Source organism: Hylobates moloch, unplaced genomic scaffold, assembly GCF_009828535.3.
Source record: "Hylobates moloch isolate HMO894 unplaced genomic scaffold, HMol_V3 SCAFFOLD_23, whole genome shotgun sequence".
NCBI classification, from domain to species: Eukaryota; Metazoa; Chordata; class Mammalia; order Primates; family Hylobatidae; genus Hylobates; species Hylobates moloch.
This window is the reverse complement of record NW_026652298.1, coordinates 39,021,881-39,041,291: the sequence shown is the minus strand read 5'-3', so window position 1 is coordinate 39,041,291 and position 19,411 is coordinate 39,021,881. Positions and strand designations below refer to the sequence as shown.

The window sequence follows — 19,411 nt, the reverse complement described above, 5'->3', positions numbered from 1 at the left end:
TATATTATACATATACACATATATAATATATATATATTCACAGACATATAACTGTCTGAACAGTAAAACTGTAACAACAGACTAAAATATGAATAGTGCTTATTCCTGGATGGTCGTATTAGAAATGTTTTTTACCTTCATTCATTAAACAAATATTTACTAAGCATCTACCATGTGCCAGGCACAATTCTAGGTGCTTGTGGTGGGGGATTAAAAAGTGTCTGCCCTCATGAACACTTATCGTTGAGTCGTGGGAAACAAGTATAGGTCAGGTACTGATAAACATTAGGGAGAAAAGTAAGGCCGAGCAGAGGTTGTTTACAGAGCTGGGGAAGGCCTCCTTGAGGGGTGACATATGAGCAGAGTGAGGGAGCAAGCCTTGTGGCTATCACGAGAAAGCTATCTTTATGGTTTTCCAATTAATTTTCTTAATTTTCTCTTCCAAGCATGCAACACCTACATAATTAAGACAAAACAAACCAAGAAACCTCTTTCCATTTATGAAAGAGATCTGGAGCCTGAGATCATCTCCGGGTCGAGGCGTGGAGAGAGTGGGAGAGGATCCGAGGGTATGGAAAGGACCCCGAGCCCCCCTGCTCTACATCCCTCCGGGCCGTGGGACCCCTGCCGCCCAGCAGCAACTCGTGGACGAAGCAGCTGGTGGGAGAGCGCGGGACTCCGGCCAGGTCAGTGTCCCGCTTGCCGCGTCCTGCTAAGGCGACCCGAAGACAGAGGGATCGCCGCAGGAGGCTCCGCGCCCCTTACCCGAGGGCATTTCCCAGCAAGCTCCACGCCTCTCCAAGGAACTGGGAGGAGCGGGACCCCAGAGGCTGGAAACGAGTCTCCCCGAACCGAGCTCCACGGCCCGCAGCCTTTCCGCCCTCACCTACTAGTTGGCAAAGAAAGACCGTGGCGGAAGGAAGAGGCCGCTCCAGCGCATCCCTTCGGGCGGAGCAGAAGCTCCACTCGTGGCTAGGCCATGTGCCATCTCCGTTCCTCAGGCCAGCCTTGGCTTCCCCTTTTTGTCGCTCAACGGCCAGGGGCGCAAGGAAATGTGAAAAAAAAGCGGAGACGAAAGAGAACGAAGTAAATCTAGACGCAGAGCCTGGCCTTTCCTCCCGGATGCAGGTGTATGACGCGTATGGCGTTTCCGTCTTCTAATAGGCAGCCTGAGAATTCTTCCTGTTCATTGGCCATCAGTCATGGAGAAGGCGGGCTCAGTGGACGAAGGGCTTTCTGGGAGCTGGGGAATGCTTGCGCTGCGTAGTTTCCTAGCGAGCCCCGCGAGGACTTCCGGCGCCGGGAGCTCGCGGCGGAAGTGGGATCTCCTGGGCCGTCGTGGGCGTTGTGTGTTTCGGGGGTGGGGGCGGGGGCGGGGGCTCTGGCCGCCTAGCTCCGACATCAAGCACCGGGCTCCGGGTGGCCAGGATCAGCGCCCCGAGGCAGAGGCCGGAGGGCGCGCGCACTGCTAGGAAGTGCTGGTCCCCCGCGCCACTCTGCCTGTTTGGTCCCCGGGCAGACGCCCCTGCACGATCGCCGCTCGCCCCGCAGGCGAGGCTGCGGGGGACAGCGCGGGGCTCCGGCTGGCTCGCCTTCCCGCCTGCCGTGTCCTGCTGAGCGACCCTGGTGAGTCCTGGCCCTCTTCGAGGAAAGTCTTCTTCGAAGTCACCAGAGGATGAGAATGGTGCACGCACCCTTCAGGGGTCTTGTAAGGAGCAGAATAAATAAAGTGCTTAGGGTGGACTAAAGAATTGGAAACAACCCGAATGCATCACTCGAGTATTGATTAAGAAACTAGAGCATATCCATACCGCGGAAGCTCATAGTGTCGCTAATATCTGTGCAGTAAGTTCTCATTTATGTAAAAACACATCAAGCACCTTTTCTTTTCTCCCCCCTTAGTAAAAGCACAGGAAAAGGTCTGGGACGTCATTTGTCAGACTGTTAAGTCGGGGGGTACAATGGCATTGAGGAAGGGAGAGTTTTACGGATTTCTATATTGTTTGAATCTTCCCTTTTTTATTACGATGGTTTGTATTTTTTTCTTTTTCTTTTTACTTTTTTTTTTTTTTTTGAGATGGTCTCACTCTGTTGCCCAGGCTGGAGTACAGTGGTGCAATCATAGCTTATTGCAACCTCAAACTCCTGGACTCAAGCAATCTTCCCTCGTCAGCCTCCCCAGTAGCTGGGACTACAGGAGTCCCACCTGGCTTTTTTTGTTTTTCGGTACAGATCGCGTCTCACATTGTCTTCCCAAAGGGGTCTTGAACCCCTGGCCTCAAGCAATCGTCCTGTGTCTGTCTCCCAAAATGCTGGGATTACAGGCATAAGCCACCAAGCCCGGCCAGTTTGTATTTTTATTGTTGAAACAAAAAATCGATTACTGAAAACTGTATAATACACTTTTCAGTAAAGAGTAACCATGTAAGGTATAAATGTGTCACACATTTATATGTACCTGTGGATAAATGGCTTTGGATGGTGTCTGTGAGCCCTTCTGTGACACCTCAGGGCCAGATGTGTTTTGGAATTCAGAGGTTTTCAAATTTGAGAAAGATAATGTAGTGCACATACGATATATCAAGCACATCTCCAAAGGGATCTGGGGCAACATTAAATAATGAAACATATCAGTTAAAATTTTTTAATTAGGCCAGGAGCAGTGGCTCACGGCTGTAATCCCAGCACTTTAGGAGGCCAAGGCGGGTGGATCACAAGGTCAGGAGTTTGAGACCATCCTGGCCAACATAGTGAAACCTCGTCTCTACTAAAAATACAAAAAATTAGCTGGACGTGGTAGCTGGTGCCTGTAGTCCCAGCTACTTGGGAGGCTGAAGCAGGAGAATCGCTTGAACCTGGCAGGCGGAGGTTGCAGTGAACCAAGATTGCGCCACTGCACTCCAGCCTGGGCGACAGAGTGAGACTCTTATCTCAAAAAAAAAAAAAAAAAAGATATTTAATTGATGTATAATGTACATACAGAAAAACACATCAGTGGGTATAGCTCAATGAATTTTTATAAACTGAAGATATGTTATTAATATTTCCACCATAATTTTGAACATTTACATTTAGTGGAATAAATTGAGATTATAATGTGCTTATATCAGGTCAGGTGGTGCTGCCAAATGAATGACATTGGGTTTTGCCATCAAAGAGTTATGAAATACCTGGGTTTTGGATTTCTGGCTTTGGGATGAGAGCTTGTGGGCCTGTGTTAATAGGAGAGAGAGTCACGTGAGCAAGGCATTACAGTAAATTACACTAAAAGCCTAGAAAAGGCTTCAGGGCCATGAAAGGATGGGGACTGGATGGCTCTTCAGCCTGGGGTTTCCTCATGTATTCCACATCCTTCCTCCTCAGTCCTGCCATTTTGCTCTTTCCCCAGGAATACACATCCAGATGCTGGCCCAGCTACCACAGGGGATCCCTCTGGGAGACTGAAAGTACAGGTTCTGGGGCCCAGGTTGAGGCCGACCAACCCTGAGCCTCAGGCCAGGGGAATGGCAGCCCCCTTGGAGCCCCAGGACCAGGCCCCTGGGGAGGGAGAAGGGCTTCTGATTGTGAAAGTGGAAGATTCCTCCTGGGAACAGGAATCTGCCCAGCATGAGGACAGCAGGGATTCCGAAGCCTGCCGCCAGCGCTTCCGGCAGTTCTGCTATGGGGATGTGCATGGGCCTCATGAAGCCTTCAGCCAGCTCTGGGAGCTCTGCTGCCGCTGGCTGCGGCCCGAGCTGCGTACCAAGGAGCAGATCCTGGAGCTGCTGGTGCTGGAGCAGTTCCTGACAGTGCTGCCAGGGGAGATCCAGGGCTGGGTGCGTGAGCAGCACCCGGGAAGCGGCGAGGAGGCTGTCGCCTTGGTGGAGGACCTACAGAAGCAACCAGTGAAAGCCTGGGCACAGGTGAGGGGCCCTTCCACATCCGGGGCACCTGGATGGTACCTGAGCTCCAGAGAAGTGGGTACCCTGCAGAGATAAGTCTCCCAGAGGCTCACAGGGTAGGGGAGACACAGAGTCCCCAGGAGCAGGCACACAAGCACAGTGTGCCATGGGTGCCTTTCTGAAAGATGCAATCCAAAGTAAATGTGATTTATTTTTTGTGGCTTTGGAAGGCAGCAATAGGGCTGAAGTGCGAATGTTCCGGACGGGAGGTTTTAGCTCCATGCAGGGTCTGCTGATGTTTATTTGCATTTTGCTCTAGGCCTGGCCCTGGGGACACAAGGGTGTGCATAGAGCCAGCTCCAGAGTGGGGCGAGAAGGTGGAGCTGTGCAGAGCCCCTGCTACCTTGTGGGATATTGGGTCCTTCACATTGGATGCATCTGGGGAGGTTCTAATGAGCGGCTGGGGGATGGGGTTCTGCCTTTGGCAGGAGGGTCCCCAGCTACCCCCTTGCTAAGTGGCTGTGATTCTGGCCTTTCAGGGCTGGTTCTTGCCTCGTGAATGATCGGGGAGCGTCCTCGGGCACACAGCATTACCTGGTATCACATTCTCCTCTGGACTTTCCTGGGGCACCATATTGGTCTCCTTCCCACACCCCAGCATCCTGAGGGTCATGTCCTATGTCTCCTTCCCAGGGAATAAACTCTGTCTCCCCCGGTCTGGTCTCGGGCTGATGAGCATATTGTGGTTCCTGCACAGGATGTGCCCTCGGAGGAGGCGGAACCCGAGGCTGCAGGCCAGGGATCTCAGGCCAAGGGGCCTCCCCCGATGGTGGGGGCATGGAGGCGGCCATCTGTTCCCCAGGAGCAGCACAGCCATAGCGGTGAGTAAGCCTCCGTCCTTGTGGGCAGTAGAGTGGCTGGGCAGGGACCTAGCTCTGTCACCGGCGTTGCGTAAGGGTCACAGGTAGGACAGCTCCCTCTGTGAAGTCCAGGGCGTGCGTGCATGTGCACAGGCTGCGGAGGCCATAGGCGTCGGTGTCAAGCCTGGGCTGGCCTTTCTAAGGCTCCATTCTTCTCCTTCAGCCCAGCCTCCTGCTCTTCTTAAAGAGGGGTGTACCAGAGAGACGACGGACACCTGCTTTGTCTCTGGGTTCCATGTGAGTCACCAGTCCCTTTGTCTTCTTTAAAGCACTTGGCTCTGTTGAATTTGTAAAATGGCACTTGTTGTCCCATCAGGCCTCTTTCATCTGTCCCATCCTGTCCCCGCCAGTGCTGCTGGGAGGCCTAAGCAAGGGAGCCCTGAGCTGGGTCTTCTCACCCCATTCCAGGGACCTGTGGCATTGGGAGACATTCCATTCTATTTCTCCCGGGAAGAATGGGGCACTCTGGACCCTGCTCAGCGGGATCTCTTCTGGGACATAAAGCGGGAGAACTCCCGGAACACCACCCTGGGTAAGCACCCAGGGCCTTTGGGTCCAGGCTGGCCGCCCCCCATTCTGCTGGAACTTCAGTCTTGTTTCCCACCCCATCCTTAGCTGGTTCCAAAGCAGGCTCTCCCTAGGTCTTGCCAGGAGCCTGAGTAACTCCTTTCTTGGCTGACGATCAGTTTTTGTGCATTTCCACACGCAGCATGGGACGGCGCCGGCGCTGCCCAGCCCTGCATGAGCGCTCATAAGGGCAACTTCTCCTTTGAGTCTCACAACCTAGTGCATGGAAGTATTGTCCCCATTTTACACATAAGGGACCTGAGACTCAGGTCAGTGGATGCTGAAGGGACACAGCTGGGACTTGGATCAGGCATAGTTGTGAGGCCACCTTGGGCTGCTAGGAGCAGCGGTGCTGACGGGGAACCCCAGCTGCTCACCAGCCTGGGCCCCTGCTCATCAGAACTGCACTTACCAGGTCCCTCTCCATGCCAGGCTCCTTCTCAGCACCATCAGGGATCATCTTATCTTGTTCAGTCCACACTCCCAGCGGGATGGGCTGCGACCTCTGTCCAGATCTGTCATGTGTTGAGTTTGGAGAACTAGAGCCTGCGTGCTGAAGGGAGCCACACTAGCTAGACCAGTTTGGCTCCTCAGTTTCCGACTGTGACAGTTGGGAAAATTTTTCTTTCTTTTTTTTTTTTTGAGATGGAGTCTTGCTCTGTCGCCAGGCCGGAATGCAGTGGTGTGATCTCAGATCACTGAAACTTCCACCTCCCGGGTTCAAGCAATTCTCCTGCCTCAGCCTGAGTAGCTGGGATTACAGGCATGAACCACCATGCCCGGCTAATTTTTTTGGTATTTTTAATAGAGACGAGTTTTCACCATGTTGGTGAGACTGGTCTCGAACTCCTGATTTCGTGATCCGCCTGCCTTGGCCTCCCAAAGTGCTGGGATTACAGGCATGAGCCACCGCGCCCGGCCCTTGAAAATTTTCGAAATTACTGTAAATCTATTCTGCTGTGGAGCTTGATATCTGGGGTTCAGAGTGGGACATTGGATCCCAGTGAGGCCTGCAGGGCACAAATGGCTTAGGGGGCTGGCCCATGCAGGCGGGATCAGAGGCTTATTCAGACTGCTGCTCTGCCGAATTTTTTCATCATCCCTGATTTATTTGGGTTTTTGTTTGTTTTTGAGACAAAGTCTCGCTCTTGGAGTGCAATGGCATGATCCCGGCTCACTGCAACCTCCGCTTCCTGGGTTCAAGTGATTCTTCTGCCTCAGCCTCCTGAGTAGCTGGGATTACAGATGTGCGCCACCATTCCCTGCTAATTTTTGCATTTTTTAGTAGAGGCGGGGTTTCGCCATTTTGGCTAGGCTGCTCTCGAACTCTTAACCTCAGGTGATCTGCCCGCTTCAGCCTCCCAAAATGTTGGGATTGTAGACTTGAGCCACTGCACCCGGCCAATCATCCCTGTTTTATAGATGAGGAACCTAAAGATTGGGCTGTGTGAACCCAGGGCTTTCTGAACCTGAAGGCCAGGGAGCTTTCCCCAGCCCTGTTTCTTCCTCACCTCAGCTCTGGCCCCAGAACTGAGTGGGACTGAAGAGGTTGCCTCCTTCCCCTTGCAGGTTTGGGGCTCAAAGGCCAAAGTGAGAAGTCCAGGCTGCAGGAGGTGGTGCCGGTGGTGCCGGGCCAGACAGGCAGCGACGTGACTGTGTCCTGGAGCCCCGAGGAGGCTGAGGGCTGGGAGAGCGAGAACCGGCCGAGGGCGGCCCTGGGCCCAGTGGTGGGCGCGCGACGGGGGCGGCCACCCACTCGCCGGCGCCAGTTCCGGGACCTGGCAGCCGAGAAGCCGCACAGCTGCGGGCAGTGTGGAAAGCGCTTCCGCTGGGGCTCGGACCTGGCGCGGCACCAGCGCACGCACACAGGCGAGAAGCCACACAAGTGCCCTGAGTGCGACAAGAGCTTCCGCAGCTCCTCGGACCTGGTGCGCCACCAAGGCGTGCACACGGGCGAGAAGCCCTTCTCCTGTTCCGAGTGTGGCAAGAGCTTCAGCCGCAGCGCCTACCTGGCCGACCACCAGCGCATCCACACGGGTGAGAAGCCTTTCGGCTGCAGCGACTGCGGCAAGAGCTTCTCGCTGCGCTCCTACCTGCTGGACCATCGGCGTGTGCACACCGGTGAGCGGCCCTTCGGCTGCGGAGAGTGCGACAAGAGCTTCAAGCAGCGCGCGCACCTCATCGCGCATCAGAGCCTGCACGCCAAGATGGCCCAGCCCGTGGGGTGAGCAGCCGGCTTGGCCAGAAACCCAGGGGAAGCCCAGCCACGGCACATCCTGCTTCGTTCACCACTGGGACTCTCCTTCCATCTGTGGCCACCTCCTGGGCTGTCCGAGGGACCCCAGGGTACCTCACACTCGGAGCTCGCCTGCCCTGCTCGGCTCTGAGGACCTGCCCAGCACTCAAAGGGAACGGAAGCCTCCCCTTCCCGCCCCCTGATCTTGTCCTCTTTCCCCCTTCCGCACCTAGCGTTTCTCTTCTCCTCTAGTTTCCTGGAGCCCCAACACATTCCTGGCAGGGGCAGCAGGGTGGCGAGGACTCAGGTCTAGGTCCCTTCCCAGAAGTCTCCGAGCCTCATTTGACTGTGTGGCTCTTTGGCCCCCACCCTGTGGGGTGGGTCCATGGGTCAGGCCTCTGCCCTGCCAACCTGTGCCTTTCAGTAGGCGTGGAGGACTGGCCTTGGCCCCCCAGGGGGCTGCTGGACTTTGGCAGAGACGGTCAGCCCACACCTGTGGGACCACGGGTCTTAGTCACAGCGGCAGGGGCTTCCTGGCCCCCACCCACTCCCATTTCCAGGCCATGACCACTCTGCCTTGTCCTGGCCACACGGACTCGGCCTGCCTTTGCCCTCGGCCTACTTGCCCTAGCATGAGGCTCTGAGAGCCACCTGCTCACCAGTCTGGTGAGGATAATGGTGGCTCCAGCGACAGGAGGCCAACCCTGGAGACCAAGAACAGGGCGCCTGGCTGCCATCTGCTCCTCCAGAGGTGCGGCTGCACCAGACTCAGCACTAGCACTCCATCAGCACTAGCACCTCACTCCATCGGCACTAACGCCCCACTCCATCGGCCCCGGCACCCTGCTCCATCGGCACTAACGCCCCACTCCATCGGCCCCGGCACCCTGCTCCATCGGCACTAACGCCCCACTCGGCGCCCCACTCCATCGGCCCCGGCACCCTGCTCCATCGGCACTGGCGCCCTGCTCCATCGGCACTAACGCCCCCACTCCATCGGCCCCGCTCCATCTGCACTAACGCCCCCACTCCATTGGCACTAACACCCCCACTCCAGCGGCACTAAGGACCCGCTCCTTTGGCATTGGCGCCCCACTCTATCAGCACTAACGCCTCGCTCCTTCGGCACTAAGGTCCTGCTCCATCCGCACTGGCGCCCCGCTCCATCAGCACTAACGCCTCACTCCATCGGCCCTAACGCCCCGCTCCATCGGCACTGGTGCCCCACTCCATTGTCACTACCGTCCAGCTCCATCGGCACTACCACCCCGCTCCATCATCACTACATCAAGCTCCATCGGCACTGGCGCCCCATTCCATCGGCACTAACGCCCCCTCCATCGGCACTAACACCCCACTTTACCGGCACCGGCGCCCCGCTCCATCGGCACTAACGCCCCGCTCCATCGGCGCTAACGCCCTGCTCCATTGGCGTTAACGCCCCACTCGGCGCCCCACTCCATCAGCACTAACGTACCCCGCTCCATCGGCACTAACGCCCCGCTTCATTGGCACTTTGCTGCTGCCTCCTGAGCACTGCCTTCCATGAACGGGGGCAGACCAGAGGCCCTGCAAGGACTCCCCCACGGACCTCCAAAGGGCAACAGAAGAGTATTAATAAACGTGAAAACTTACCTCCAGGCTGTTCTGTTCTTTCGGTGGCTGGAGGATGGGGATACCTGGAATATAAACCCCTTGCCCTGGCCGTGTGTCCCGGTGGCAGATGCTGCTGCGCTGTCACCAGGGGGAGCCGCGTCCTTGGTGTCCAGGTCGGCTGGGCCCCAATGGGCAGCCGTGTTCCCTGGGACTGTTGTCCCGCTGTGTCAGCTAGTGCCTGCCCTGCTCTGGGAGCACCATGTGTGCTCCAGCAGAACGGGGAGCTGAGGACTCAGGGTCTTCACCAGGCCATTCCTCTCCCACAACTGTGAAAGGAAGAAGGGCGCATAGACGCTGCTTGGTCAGTGGTGGGACCCTCTTGCTGCGTGTTGGGGATCTGGAACTCAAGGCTGCCCCAGGCTGAGTCCCTTAGAGGAGGGGCTGACAGCGGGCCTGCCCTTCCCACCAGCCCCTGACATCCAACTTCTCCCTACCAGGAGCCCCAGGCCAGGACCCACCAAGAGCTAGTGGGTGCATGGTCAGAACTAGTGATCACCCAGGCACGACCCCTCCTTCCACCCATGCTGGTTCCTTCTCTTTCACCTGCTGGTGGCCTCAGGGCCCCTGGCTGAGGGGAGGCGGGGGCCAGTGGACAAGACGCTCTGGTCCCTTGGTAACAGGTGTGCATGTGCCAGCCCTCTCTGCCCCTAGGCCTTTCTTAGCCAACCTCCCATGCACACATCATCCTGCAGTCGCTGCCATGGTCTCCACTTCCTGTAAGAAGCAAGCGAGGTCTCGCTGTGGACAAGGCTGATTCCAGTTGGCGATTTTTACCTCGGGGGGCCTGGTGCTGTGTGCATGCGTGTGGCGGGTGGCCGGGACAGTACAAGGACTTCTTGGTGGTGGTGGCTGGCTCCAAATGGAGACACTGGGGTGTAACGAGATCAGATAAGCACGTAGGCCAGGAGCTAAGAATAGGATTGAGCACAGGTTGCTGGCTCAGGTAGGGGCACGTCAGTGCCAGCAAAGAAGTCACCGGCAGCAGCCAGAGAATGGAGCCCGGGCTGGGAGAGCGGGGCCAGGACCCAGGGTTCCAGGGAGGGGGCAGAGTCCAGCTCAGCTCATAAGCAGAGCTGATAGCAGTCGTTAGGGGAGAGGGAAAGGGTTAGGACCCAGGGCACTGAGAGCCCAGGGCCAGGAGGCGAGCTCCGTGCTTGGTGCTTGGAGGAAGCCCCGTCTGGCCCTATGGCCTTCCTGGTGGCTGGGACCCTGCGGCTGGCCATGCAGATGGCAGACACTCGAGACAGCCTGGGGAGAAAGGTAGCAGGAGGCACCGCCTGGCCCAGCTGCTCCTGCCTCCCAGCTGAGCCCCAGCCCAGCCCAGCTCTGGCCTTGCCTCCCCAGGGGAAGTATGACGTCCAGGGTCCAAGGGCAGCCCTGATGCTCAGCAGCCCTGGGGTGGTGGCCGCTGCAGTCACTGCCCTGGAGGACGTGTTCCAGGCCCTGGGCTTTGAGAGCTGCGAGAGGAGGGAGGTCCCGGTCCAGGTGAGCCTCTGCCTCTTACGTCCACCCTCAGGCCCAGCACCGACCCCTTCCCCACTCTCCCCTGACCCAGAATCTCCTCCCCACCCAAAACCTCCCCGGACTCAGGTTGGTCTCACTCTTGCCCCTAGGGCTTCCTCAAGGAGCTGGCTTGGTTCCAGAAGCAGCTGGATGCCCACGGGCGCCCTGTGGGGTGTGCCTTAGTGGCCTTGGTGGCCCCCAGAGAGCAGCTGAGGCAGCCACAGCAGCTGGTCCGGGAGCTGAGCGGCTGCCGGGCCCTGCGGGGCTGCCCCAAAGTCTTCCTGCTGCTCTCAAGTGGCCCTGGGTGTGAGTGAGCTGGGTCGGGATCCAGGGGCTGGGCAGGGACCCAGGGGCAGAGCCTCGGGCCTCACTCCAGGCCAACATGCTGCTTCTCCACCCAGCCTCCCTGGAGCCTGGAGCATTCCTTGCTGGCCTGAGAGAGCTCTGTGGCCACTCTCCTCGCTGGTCCCTGGTGCAGCTGCTGACGGAGGTGGGGACGCTGGAGGGGAGGCCCAGGGAAGTGGGGCTGGTCCTGCTGTCTCCGCTGGTTCTGCTGTGCCCCCCTGAGCCAGTTACAGTTAGATTCATTCACTTGTATCTTCCCTCCGATTCATTCTACAAACCTTTATTGTCTACAGAAGTGGCATCAGCCCCTCACCCCCAGCTCGGGACCCCTGACAACCCACTCAGGATCCCCCAACCTCCAGACTCCTCCCAACTGCATGCCTTGGCCCAAGCGGTTCCCTCTGCCTGCTATGCCCTCCTATTGTCCCGGGAGCCCTGCACAGTCCTCTGCAGGCTGCCAGTGATGCCCTTCCTTGCATCCATGCTTGCACTTCAGGCTGCCCCTTTCTACACCAAGCAGTGGCCATCTACCCTGTTAGATCGCAGGACCCTGGAGGCTGGGACTGGGAATGATTCAAGTATGGTCTCCAGGGCTGAAGGTCTCACTGTGCAGTTGGGTGGCCGCTGGGCAGCCCTGGAGATGAGGGGGCCCCAGCTCTCCTCCACAGATCGCCCAGCAGGGTAGTGCCCACCCCGTGAGCCTTCCCGACAGGCCCTGCCCTGCTCTAGGGAACATCCCCACCTCTGTGTGCACTGATCCCGGGGCAGGGGTTAATGGTGTGAACACTGTCCACTCGAGGCCATCCATGCCCAGGGAAGTCCATAGCCTTGAGCCAGAACTGGAGCCTGGGCCTTGCTTGAGGCCATCCTGCCTGTCTGTCCTTTGCTGGCCTCCTCCTCTCTGCATTCTGGCAGGTGACCCTGAAGAGACTATAGAAGCCACAAGCCTGGCTGAGTCTTTTCTCGGCCCCATCCCCAGCTCTTCCGCAGGGTGGCTGAAGAGTCCACAGGGGGCACCTGCTGCCCCGTCCTTCGGAGCTCCTTGCGGGGGGCACTGTGCCTGGGAGACGTGGAGCCCTGGAGGCCTGAGGTGAGGGGGACAGGGCAGGGGTCCAATCACATGGCCACAGTTTCCAGTGGGACAGAAGCTTAGGGGGACCCAGGCCGGGGAGGCCAGGAGCTGGAGTCCTCTCAGGCCACTTTAGATGCATCCTAACCCTCTCTGCAGCCGGCCCCCGGTCCCAGCACACAGTATGACCTGTCCAAGGCCAGGGCTGCCCTCCTCCTGGCTGTGATCCAAGGCCGGCCTGGGGCCCAGCATGACGTGGAGGCGCTGGGGGGCCTGTGCCGGGCCCTGGGCTTTGAGACCACCGTGAGAACGGACCCTACAGCCCAGGTGAGGGGATGCCGAGAACTTCCGCTGGTGCTCTGAAGGAAGACCACCCCTCCCTAGGAACCTGGGGCCTCTCTCCTGGGCCTCTCTCCATCACTGGCAGGAAGTGCGCCACAAGTCTAGCCTCTGTGCTCCCTTTGCCTGCATCTGGCCCATCACTTCCCAGCCTCTGGAAGCCTGGTCTCCAGGGTCCCCGAGGCCTCCCTCATTGGCTGGTTCTCTGGCCCCCCCGCCCCCTCCAGCTCAAAGCTTTAGCTCCAAGTCTTGGTTTCTCTCTTGGCTCCCAGCAGCCCACTCCGCTCTCCTCACACCTCTCAACTTCTTGGTGCAGCTTCCCCACGAGGGCAGGAGGAGAACTGGCTCCAGGAAGCTGGGTCTGTATGTTACCTCTAAAGAGGCCATGCCAAGGCCTTGCAGGAGGGAGTTAGAAAAGGGCTTCTGGCCGGGCGCAGCGGCTCACGCCTGTAATCCCAACACTTTGGGAGGCCGAGGCGGGTGGATCACTTGAGATTAGGAGTTTGAGACCAGCCTGACTACCATGGTGAAACCTCGTCTCTACTATAAAGACAAAATTAGTAGGGCGTGGTGGTGCATGCCTGTAATCCCAGCTACTTGGGAGGCTGAGGCAGGAGAATGGCTTGAACCCAGGAGGCAGAGGTTGCAGTGAGCTGAGATTGTGCCACTGCCCTCCAGCCTGGGCGACAGAGCAAGACTCCGTCTCAAAAAACAAAAACAGGCCAGGCGCAGTGGCTCACGCCTGTAATCCCGGCACTTTGGGAGGCCGAGGCAAGCGGATCACGACGTCAGGAGATCGAGACCATTCTGGCTAACACGGCGAAACCTCATCTCTACTAAAAATACAAAAAATTAGCCAAGTGTGGTGGCATATGCCTGTAGTCCCAGCTACTCAGGAGGCTAAGGCAGGAGAATCGCTTGAACCCAGGAGGCGGAGATAGCAGTGAGCCGAGATCGCGCCACTGCACTCCGGCCTGGGTGACAGAGCAAGACTCCTTCTCAAAAAAAAAAAAAAAAAAAAGAGGGCTTCCTCCCTGGACCTGTGAGTGGCAGGCAGTGGGAGGCCAGGTGGGCAGGGTCTGGGAAACATTCTCAGCCTCACAGAGGGCAGCCAGGGGCTGGGGAGGTGGTGGCTTTGGCCCAGGCCTCAACATTGTTCCCACCCTAGGCTTTCCAGGAGGAGCTGGCCCAGTTCCGGGAGCAACTGGACACCGGCAGGGGCCCTGTGAGCTGTGCCCTTGTGGCCCTGATGGCCCATGGGGGATCACGGGGTCAGCTGCTGGGGGCTGATGGGCAAGAGGTGCAGCCCGAGGCACTGATGCAGGAGCTGAGCCGCTGCCAGGTGCTGCGGGGCCGCCCCAAGATCTTCCTGCTGCAGGCCTGCCGTGGGGGTGAGCGGCCTGGCCTCCTCCTGCCCTGCCCTCACTTTCCTCAGCCAGCTTCAGCCCCTGGGACTCACTGTCTACCTTCTCCAGGGAGCCTGGGTATCCGCCCTTCCCTGCCCCCTCTCCTGTCCTCTCCTAGAGGTCAAGTCCACGACATTGAACCCTTAACTCTCAACACCTGTCATTCAGCGCTCTGAATGTCTCGTCTGGCAAGCTTGCCCTGGAGCTCTGGAGCTGGGTTCTCACCTTGACCCCACGCTCACACTAGACCCCTGAGCACCCCCAGGTATCCCCGGAGTGAGACTATCTGCCTCTCCCCACCCTCTTCAGGAAACAGGGATGCTGGTGTGGGGCCCACAGCTCTCCCCTGGTACTGGAGCTGGCTGCGGACATCTCCATCTGTCCCCTCCCATGCAGATGTCCTGCAGATCTACGCTGAGGCCCAGGGTGGGTTCTGCCTTCCTTCCAGGGCCTGGGCTTGGGCAGGGCTGGTGGTGGGGACCGTCCAGAGAGCATCTCCAGGGCCCTAAGCTGGGGTATGGCTGCCACCTGCATCCTCTGTTTGCCAAGACAATGGGAAGAAAAAAATCTTCCTAAATCGCAAGGGCCTTTGGGAGCTTGGAGCCTGGCAAGAACCCTGGAGTCGGCAAGGTCAAATAGCTTTTCTGAGGTCACAGCTGGTAAGTGGCTGGGCCGAGCTTTGAACTTCCGTCTGTCTTTCCTGCCCTGCACTCTTTCCACCTCCCTGGGCTGCCCTTAAGCCACAGATGGGGAGCTCCTGGGGCTCATGGAGTTCCACGATGTTGATCACTAGAATTGATTCCTCTTGCAGGCAGCTCCTGCAGGGGCGCCCCTCCAGGGAGCTCTGACCAAGCAGGCATCCTGACGGTCTACTCAGCCGCAGAAGGTAAGAAGATGGGTCATCGGGAGCCTGTGGTTACACAGGGCCCAGCTTCCTGGCCTGAGATCTGGAGTAGGGCTTAGGGTTGGGGCACAGAGATGCCAGCCCAGCTGTGGTCCAGCCATGTTCCCTACATGGTTTATGATGTGTAGTAACAGCAGTGACGGTGAGTGCTGTGAGGCGCAGCTGTGCCAACCACTGTGTGTGCAGGTTTCCTGTAGGCTGTGAGTTCCACGAGGCCTGGGCAGATCTGCCTGCCCCAAGGCCCTGCTCAGTGTCTGGCACATAGTAGGTGCGCAGTAAATGTTTGTTCAGTAGTGAATCTCTCCATAGGCTCACCTCTGCAAATATCTAGCAACAACTTGTTCCAGACGCAAGAAGTCCCTGCTCCCTGCCCTGTTCTCTTGCCTGCTTCCTGGGTCCTGCCTGCTTGTACCCCACCTTCCACCAACAATAGGACCCCTGGGATTGGAAGGCAGAGGGTTGGGGCCTTGGTCTGATGCTGTGGCCCTGGTCCCCTGACCTAGGCTATGTGGCCTATCGCGATGACAAGGGCTCAGACTTTATCCAGACACTGGTGGAGGTCCTCAGAGCCAACCCCGGGAGAGACCTTCTGGAGCTGCTGACTGAGGTGTGTTGGGGGGTTCTGGGGTGACAAGGGGCAAGGAGCTGGGTTTGCCTTTCTCCCCAGCCCTGGTATTCTGATCACCTCCTATGAACTCCATTGGCGAAGGAGGGATCCTCTGCCCTCAACACTACAAGATAACCAAATGCAGGATGGCCGACACTGCACACATGCCATGCACCGCAGTTGTTAGTCACACGTACTGCAGTCGGGTGGGGAGGAGGATGCTGCATGCCATGCAGGGCCACCTGGGCTTGTGCTCAGAGCAGGGTGAACCTGCAGGGCCAGAGGGAAGCTGGCTTTGTAGTGACAAGAGAGTGAGATGCCCCCTGGTTCCCACAGGCAGATGTGGTTGGTTGGTTTGAATATTTCCAAGGCCTGTCAGGGGGCTGAAGTCCATTAGGGTGAGGACCAGGTTGGGTGCAGCTGGTCTGCTGAGAGGGGACCTAGGGAGTGGGAGCCTGTCCTGATGGGTGGGGACATGTCTGGCCAGAGCAGAGGAATTCACCGTTAGGCCTCTGGAGTTCTACAAGCCTCAAAGATGTCCAGGCAGCCCTTAAAATTTTAGGCCTTGCAATGTACCAAGCCAGGGGCTCTCCCCTGAGGCAGCCTGAGCCCCGGAGGGCTGTAGCCCCGGGCACAGGCTGGGTGTGGTCCTCAGGTCTAGAGGCGGGTGTGTGAGCAGGACGTGCTGGGGCCCGACTGCGATGAACTCCGCAAGGCCTGCCTGGAGATCCGCAGCTCGCTCCGGCGCCGGCTCTGCCTCCAGACCTGAGGGTGCGGCGGCCACGGGGGCGCTGCTGAGACGGTGGCCAGATCCCAGCGCCATTCTTGCCTACATCCACCCCCCACCCCCCGGTTTCCTCATCCGAGAGCAAGGCGTGGCAGCGTGGGGGTGGCCGTGCAATAAATATGTGCCGTGAACAGAGCCTGTTCTCAAGGACGTGTGAAATAAGTGAGATAATGCGTGTAAAGCGCCTGGCACTGCATATGGACGCAGTAGTGTCCATGGGAACCGAGCTGGGGCCTGTGCCTAGGTTCCGGGACTTAGGAACCCAACATGGGCTGGACTGGGCTGGGCTGGGTTGGCAGTTCGGTTGTGGGAGCGTCCGGGGGGGAGGGGTCCCAGGAAGAGGACGCATAACCCTCTCCCAGCCATGTCCCTGTGCACGCGCGCCCCACCTCCACCCCGCGCTGGGCCATAGAAACTCAGGAGACACGGCCCCCGCTTTCCAGGCGGCCAGAATAAAGTCTGGGGCCAAAAGCCTCTGAAACACACCTTGGCAGGTTCACCGGTGATGGAGCAAGCACAGGGGCTGGGCAAGCAGCTTGCAGCCCCTGACCCAAAGCGGCGGGAAGCACATGGGGAAAGCGCTCCCAAACGGCGTCTCGGAGGGGCCTGCTGCGGGGAAGGTTGGGTAGGGCGGGCTCGCCAGGGCTCGAACTCACAGTCCCGGGCCCGCGGCGGCAGTTTCCACCCAGCAGCCTCAGCGGCCGGGCGCGGTGGCCCAGCTCGGAGTCCCGCCCACCAGGAGCCTCGGAAGGACGGGCCTCCCCTCACTCTAAGCATGCGCGTTAAAGCCACAGCATAGGCTATAGAAAGCTTTATGAGAAACGCTGGGAACTCCTCGAGCGCAGGGCCGCGTGGCCTAATGGATAAGGCGTCTGATTCCGGATCAGAAGATTGAGGGTTCGAGTCCCTTCGTGGTCGTTGCTACGTTAACGTTTTCTTCCAGCTCCACTGAAAAAAATTTCTTCACCTGGGACTGCACCCTGGGCGACTAGGACACTGGGACTGAGTGCGCCGGTCGCTCGCCCCTTACTTCCCTAGTAACACTCGGACCCCGTCCTTCCCCTGCAGTCGCGTAACTAAGGACCCAGGGCCAGAATAGCAGTGAGGGCGACCCAGAGAACGCCGGCAGGGCCCTGGCGGACTGCGGCGCTTGAAGCCAGAGAACGCGGGTCCTGGGAGCTGGTAGGGGATTGACTTCACAAATTAAAGTTCAGGTGATGGAAACCGTGACACACGCGAGGCTGGGATTGCTTGCGGTGAGGAGTTGCCCCAAGGGGTCAAAGGACATGTGTAGTTTTTTTTTTTTTTTTTTTTTTTTTTGGAGACGGATTTTTTGCTCTTGTTGCCTAGGCTGGAATGCAATGGCTTGATCTCCGCTCACTGCAACCTCCGCCTCCCGGGTTCAAACGATTCTCCTGCCTCAGCCTTCCGAGTAGCTGGGATTACAGGCATGCGCCACCACGCCCGGCTAATTTTTGTATTTTTAGTAGGCGTGGGGTGGGAGGGGTGGTTTCTCCATTTTTCCAGGCTGGTCTCGAACTCCCGACCTCAGATGATCATCCAGCCTCGGTCTCCCAAAGTGCTGGGATTACAGGCGTGAGCCACCGCGCCCGGCGACATGTGTAGTTTAATTGATTATTGTGATGAAAAACTCTGTATCACCTGATCATCGGGTAACAAAGTAAAAAAAGAAAACGATTATAAATAGCGGTGATGAGCCGGGCGCGGTGGCTCAGGTCTCTAATCCCAGCACTTTGGGAGGCCGAGGCGGGCGAATCATGAGGTCAGGAGTTCGAGACCAGCCTGACTCACATGGTAAAACCCCGTTTCTACTAAAAATACAAAAATTAGCGGGACGTGGTGGCGCGCGCCTGTAGTCCCAGCTACTCAGGAGGCTGAAGCAGGAGAATCGCTTGAACCCGGGAGGCCGGAGGTTGCAGTGAGCCACGATCGCGCCACTGCACTCCAGCCTGGGCGACAGAGCGAGACTCCGTCTCAAAATAGAAAATAAATAAAATAAGATAAAATAAAAATTCCAATTTCAAAGAGTATCTCCAGGATTGAGTTAGTATTTCACCCAGGAAAAACAAAAATGTCTACCAGCGGAACCCGAGTTTAGTCCGGGTGCCGAGCAGCGCCTCGTGGGGTATCCTTCCAGGGGGTGAAGGCTGCGGAGAGTCGCAGCTGCAGGCATGTCCTCCGGTCAGCGGACGCTGGTGACCTGGCGTCGTGCATGATGTCAATTTCTCCTTTAATTTTTTTGACGTTTCAGTGGTTTACGAAGGTATTTGTTTTTGGTAGAGACGGGGCGCTCACTATTTTGCCCATGATGGTCTCGAACTCCTGGACTGAAGCGTTTACTAGGTATTACAGGAAAATAACTTCATTAAAATACAGATTTTTTTAAAAAAGGAAAATAACACACATGTTGGGGCAGGAAAGTAAACACCCAATGTGGTGATCCTGAGATTAACACCGAGCCAGCTGGGGATGTAGAGGGCAGATTTTGGAGGGTCGTTATTAAGAGGCTTCCGGCCACTGGGCGGCACCCTTGGTCTAAAGGACAATGCGGGGGAGGAGGACGGAGACCCACACTTTTGCAAGCGGCGGGCTCGGGATGAGGAGCCAGTTGCTGAGCAGGCATCGCGTGCCCCTTCCCATACACTCTATACATCGCAAGTGCATCTTTCGCTACTAATTACCCCTAGACTTGGGTTCTCTCCTGAATGGAGACTAGGGCTTGTGAGGGAGTTGATCCGGGCACCTCTCGCACCCTAGGCGAAGATCATACCCCCAGACCAAAGAGCCGAGCCAAAAACTGACGTTCGGTGTCTTTCAGGTCCCTCTGCACGTGCGCGGTCTCTTTGGGGTCCCGAGGATGCTCAGGAGCGGACGAGATCTGAACCGAAGCTTGGATTCCCGTGGAGGGGCGGGAGAAAGGCCAGGGCAGGACGGGCAGGCTGTGCAGGAACCACCGCGGAGTGATGGAGAGACTGGTCTAAGACAAGCGCCACTGTGTTGTCGTCCGCCCCGGTGGCCTAATGGATAAGGCATTGGCCTCCTAAGCCAGGGATTGTGGGTTCGAGTCCCACCCGGGGTAAAAAAGAGCGGAATTTTAGTGTTCCTTACCGGAGAGGAGACCTGGAATTTGGTATACTCCCATGGAGGTTCGCAGTTACCCGGGGGGGGGA

General features: G+C 57.8%; 3 protein-coding genes and 2 non-coding genes across 8 annotated transcripts; all 5 read left to right on the top strand.

Annotated features, from left to right (window-relative positions):
* The first annotated feature begins 1,577 nt into the window (after nt 1-1,577).
* ZNF213 (zinc finger protein 213) lies at nt 1,578-9,238 on the top strand. 2 transcript variants are annotated; one of them, XM_058433995.1, is made up of 6 exons: nt 1,578-3,902; nt 4,639-4,762; nt 4,965-5,038; nt 5,210-5,333; nt 6,938-7,592; nt 8,738-9,238. In XM_058433995.1, exons 1-6 carry the CDS (start codon nt 3,312-3,314, stop codon nt 8,778-8,780), a joined length of 1,611 nt encoding a protein of 536 aa, XP_058289978.1. In that variant the 5' UTR covers nt 1,578-3,311; the 3' UTR covers nt 8,781-9,238. The 2 variants fall into 2 exon arrangements, with proteins under 2 accessions (XP_058289978.1, XP_032000667.1); XM_032144776.2 differs by lacking the exon at nt 8,738-9,238 and having other exon boundaries at nt 6,938-8,516.
* Nucleotide 9,239: 1 nt separating this feature from the next.
* LOC116462391 (uncharacterized) lies at nt 9,240-13,527 on the top strand. The gene is made up of 5 exons (XM_032144870.2): nt 9,240-10,745; nt 10,874-11,069; nt 11,165-11,253; nt 12,088-12,198; nt 12,337-13,527. The coding sequence occupies exons 1-5, from the start codon at nt 10,446-10,448 to the stop codon at nt 12,538-12,540; spliced, it is 900 nt and encodes a 299-aa protein (XP_032000761.1). The 5' UTR covers nt 9,240-10,445; the 3' UTR covers nt 12,541-13,527.
* On the top strand, nt 13,524-16,938 carry LOC116462352 (putative caspase-16). Of its 3 annotated transcripts, XM_032144782.2 has the most exons (5): nt 13,524-13,907; nt 14,232-14,348; nt 14,734-14,808; nt 15,330-15,433; nt 16,089-16,938. In XM_032144782.2, exons 1-5 carry the CDS (start codon nt 13,766-13,768, stop codon nt 16,092-16,094), a joined length of 444 nt encoding a protein of 147 aa, XP_032000673.1. In that variant the 5' UTR covers nt 13,524-13,765; the 3' UTR covers nt 16,095-16,938. The 3 variants fall into 3 exon arrangements, with proteins under 3 accessions (XP_032000673.1, XP_032000671.1, XP_032000670.1); XM_032144780.2 differs by having other exon boundaries at nt 15,330-16,938; XM_032144779.2 differs by lacking the exon at nt 16,089-16,938 and having other exon boundaries at nt 15,136-15,400.
* A 127-nt stretch (nt 16,939-17,065) lies between these two features.
* Nucleotides 17,066-17,138, top strand: TRNAR-CCG (transfer RNA arginine (anticodon CCG)). Its single transcript has one exon. It is a non-coding gene; the product is annotated as a tRNA-Arg (tRNA).
* Nucleotides 17,139-19,247: 2,109 nt separating this feature from the next.
* TRNAR-CCU (transfer RNA arginine (anticodon CCU)) lies at nt 19,248-19,320 on the top strand. Its single transcript has one exon. It is a non-coding gene; the product is annotated as a tRNA-Arg (tRNA).
* The last annotated feature ends 91 nt before the right edge of the window (nt 19,321-19,411 follow it).

Bases quoted from the DNA above. Each gene is read 5' to 3' on its own strand.
- ZNF213 (XM_058433995.1), top strand. From the start codon at position 3,312: ATGGCTCTTCAGCCTGGGGTTTCCTCATGTATTCCACATCCTTCCTCC. The intron at 5,334-6,937 runs GTAAGCACCCAG...TTCCCCTTGCAG, and splicing joins CTCCCGGAACACCACCCTGG to GTTTGGGGCTCAAAGGCCAA. The intron at 7,593-8,737 runs GTGAGCAGCCGG...TTCGGCACTAAG, and splicing joins AAGATGGCCCAGCCCGTGGG to GTCCTGCTCCATCCGCACTG.
- LOC116462391 (XM_032144870.2), top strand. From the start codon at position 10,446: ATGGCCTTCCTGGTGGCTGGGACCCTGCGGCTGGCCATGCAGATGGCA. The intron at 11,070-11,164 runs GTGAGTGAGCTG...TTCTCCACCCAG, and splicing joins GCTCTCAAGTGGCCCTGGGT to CCTCCCTGGAGCCTGGAGCA. The intron at 12,199-12,336 runs GTGAGGGGGACA...CCCTCTCTGCAG, and splicing joins TGGAGCCCTGGAGGCCTGAG to CCGGCCCCCGGTCCCAGCAC.
- LOC116462352 (XM_032144779.2), top strand. From the start codon at position 13,766: ATGGCCCATGGGGGATCACGGGGTCAGCTGCTGGGGGCTGATGGGCAA. The intron at 13,908-14,231 runs GTGAGCGGCCTG...CACCCTCTTCAG, and splicing joins GCTGCAGGCCTGCCGTGGGG to GAAACAGGGATGCTGGTGTG. The intron at 14,809-15,135 runs GTAAGAAGATGG...ATCTCTCCATAG, and splicing joins GGTCTACTCAGCCGCAGAAG to GCTCACCTCTGCAAATATCT.